Here is a 2,179-nt window from a genome sequence, read left to right as displayed (position 1 = left end):
GGCTCCTCCTGCCCCACCCTCCCCGTCCCTGCTGCCGAGTTTACTCCCGGTATCACCACTCACGTCGCATCCTCTGGGATATTATCCTAACCTACTCCTTCAGCCCGGAGGATGCTCGGGCTCTCCAGCCCCAGGCTGAAAGGGAAGCGGTTGGGTTGTTACTTACTTTTCCCGAGTATTGAGACATTTTCTGCTGGCTGCTATCCAAGACCAAAAGCGGGAGCCAAACCAAAACCGCGATGGACAGCAGCGTTGGACACCCCGCTTTATAGCAGCTGGTGGCGGGGGGAGACGGGGCTGGTGTCGCGAGGGCTTTTTAACAAAGCAGCGGGAACGGGGGGCTTTACGCTTTCCTGCTTCGTAGGCAGAACCGCCAGTAACGGGCCCTGCTGAGTCCGGGGTTTTGATTTCAGGCAGACGATCTGACAAAAGATTTGCTTGGCAGGGCTTTGGTCGATTAGCCGTGCACATTGACTGCTCCTTTTTGAAGGACTACTCTTCCCCCCCCCCCTTTATTTTTTCCTTTTTCACCCCCTTTTTTTTCCCCCCTCCCCCCTCTTTTTTTCCCCATTTTCCCTCTTTATTTTTTCTTCTCCCTTTTTTCTCTTTTTCCCTCCTTTTTAATCCTTTTTTTTTTTTTTTAGAGCAGACAAGAAGTAAATAAGGGAACAGCAGCATCTCTAAGCATGGCACACAGTTTCTCTGTATCAGGTTCACTTCTTTTTACTGCTTTTTCCCAGCTTCTCGCCTATGGCAGTGTGGCAGCCAAAAGTGCTGCCCGTGGGACACTCCTCACCAGTAACACATCGCGCTCCGTCCCTCAAAGCAATGGTTTCTCGTTCAATCTTCGAACCTCTTTAAATGGCATCTCCAAAAGCTAAGGACCTAGTCCCCTCCAAAGCACAAAGGTTGGGCTCACAAACCCATCAATGTTATTCACGAGCATCATTTTTATGAATGTTTTGATCTTTCAGCATTGAAGCACTCAGGCACAGATATATGTCAGGATTAGAGGGATTTTTAAGCCATACTGTTGACCGTAAAGTAGTATTTTCCATACAGCTGCGATGAAGGCTTCAGCGTCTGGCATCTCAAATGACAGTGCAAGGAAAAGCTGCTTCATATTGCCCTCTTTTATGTTGTAAGAACATCCAGAGACGTTAACTGTCTTATTCTCAGGACAAATAGCAAGGAATAGCCGCAGCCCATAAACCCCGTCAGTTTGTATTGACAAGCCAGGCTAGGAAGAGGCAAAGGCAAATGCAGGCGGTGGCCCACGGGCCAGCGCGCAGAGGCGTAGCAGGGCACTATGTTAAATGGAGATTTGTCTTTTATCCTATTTAATAGCTCTGAAAGAAACCTCACACCCAGCTCCTACTCATCAAATCCTTCCTTTCATCACCCGCAGACCGTCAGGCACACGCTTTGGATCCAAACCCTGAAAACTTATTTCTTGGCAGGTCGCTCCCGTCCGCACGTGTGCCAGCAGCCTCGCTCGGCAATCCCGCTCCTCTGCTGCCTTTGTTCACCGCTTCGTTTCAAGATTAAAGACCCTTTGGGAAGAAAGGATGTCATTATTAAGGCTTAAACATATGCCACCCTTTCAATTAAGATGTAAAAGTTAATAAGCGCGTGTGCACACACACGTAGGCTGAGCTGCAAGACATTGCTTTGACTGGGATGCGCTGGAGGAGGAAGGAGGGAGGTGGCACATTGTGTTTGGAGAAGGAATGCATCCTTCGGCTGATGCGAGGTAAACCTGCCCTGGCGTCGCAGAAACACTGTTTACATTTCCATGTTCTGATGGGAGGCGGGAAATAATGAAGAAAAGCCATCTGATTAAAAAAAAAAAAACCCACTATCCAAACCCCCACTGAAATGCTGGTGGTATTTTCCAGGGGCTAAATTAGCCTCCAGATGGTGTCAGAAAAGTAACAGTGCATGGGAAGTCCCACTTGGAAGAGCAGCAGCCAGAGCAGGGGGCATTAGCGGCATCCCCAAGACCAGCCCTTCCCCACACCCTTGCACTTGGTGCCCTGGGAGGGAAGGAGGAGACGTGTCCCTTTTCTGAGTCATGGCTGGGAGCAGCACGGTGAGGAGACGGCACCGTTGTTGGCGTTGGGACCCCACACTCTCAGCCATTGGGGTTGTAACGGTCCACATGCTCTTTGTGTTGGCC

At 50.0% G+C, this 2,179-nt stretch overlaps 1 protein-coding gene across 1 annotated transcript in view; it reads right to left on the bottom strand.

Annotated features, from left to right (window-relative positions):
* Window positions 1-190, bottom strand: part of CRYGN (crystallin, gamma N) — an 8,347-nt gene extending 8,157 nt beyond the window's left edge. Inside the window, exon 1 of the mRNA XM_009887767.1 lies at window positions 167-190. Within this exon, the coding sequence (XP_009886069.1) occupies window positions 167-187 (21 nt within the window). The 5' untranslated portion in view covers window positions 188-190. The remainder of the gene's footprint in view (window positions 1-166) is intronic.
* Between the last annotated feature and the right edge of the window lie 1,989 nt (window positions 191-2,179).

The sequence above is a fragment of the Charadrius vociferus genome, unplaced genomic scaffold (assembly GCF_000708025.1).
Source record: "Charadrius vociferus isolate BGI_N301 unplaced genomic scaffold, ASM70802v2 scaffold566, whole genome shotgun sequence".
In the NCBI taxonomy this organism is placed as follows: Eukaryota; Metazoa; Chordata; class Aves; order Charadriiformes; family Charadriidae; genus Charadrius; species Charadrius vociferus.
The sequence above is the reverse complement of the archived record's forward strand: the minus strand, read 5'-3'. Positions and strand labels throughout refer to the sequence as shown.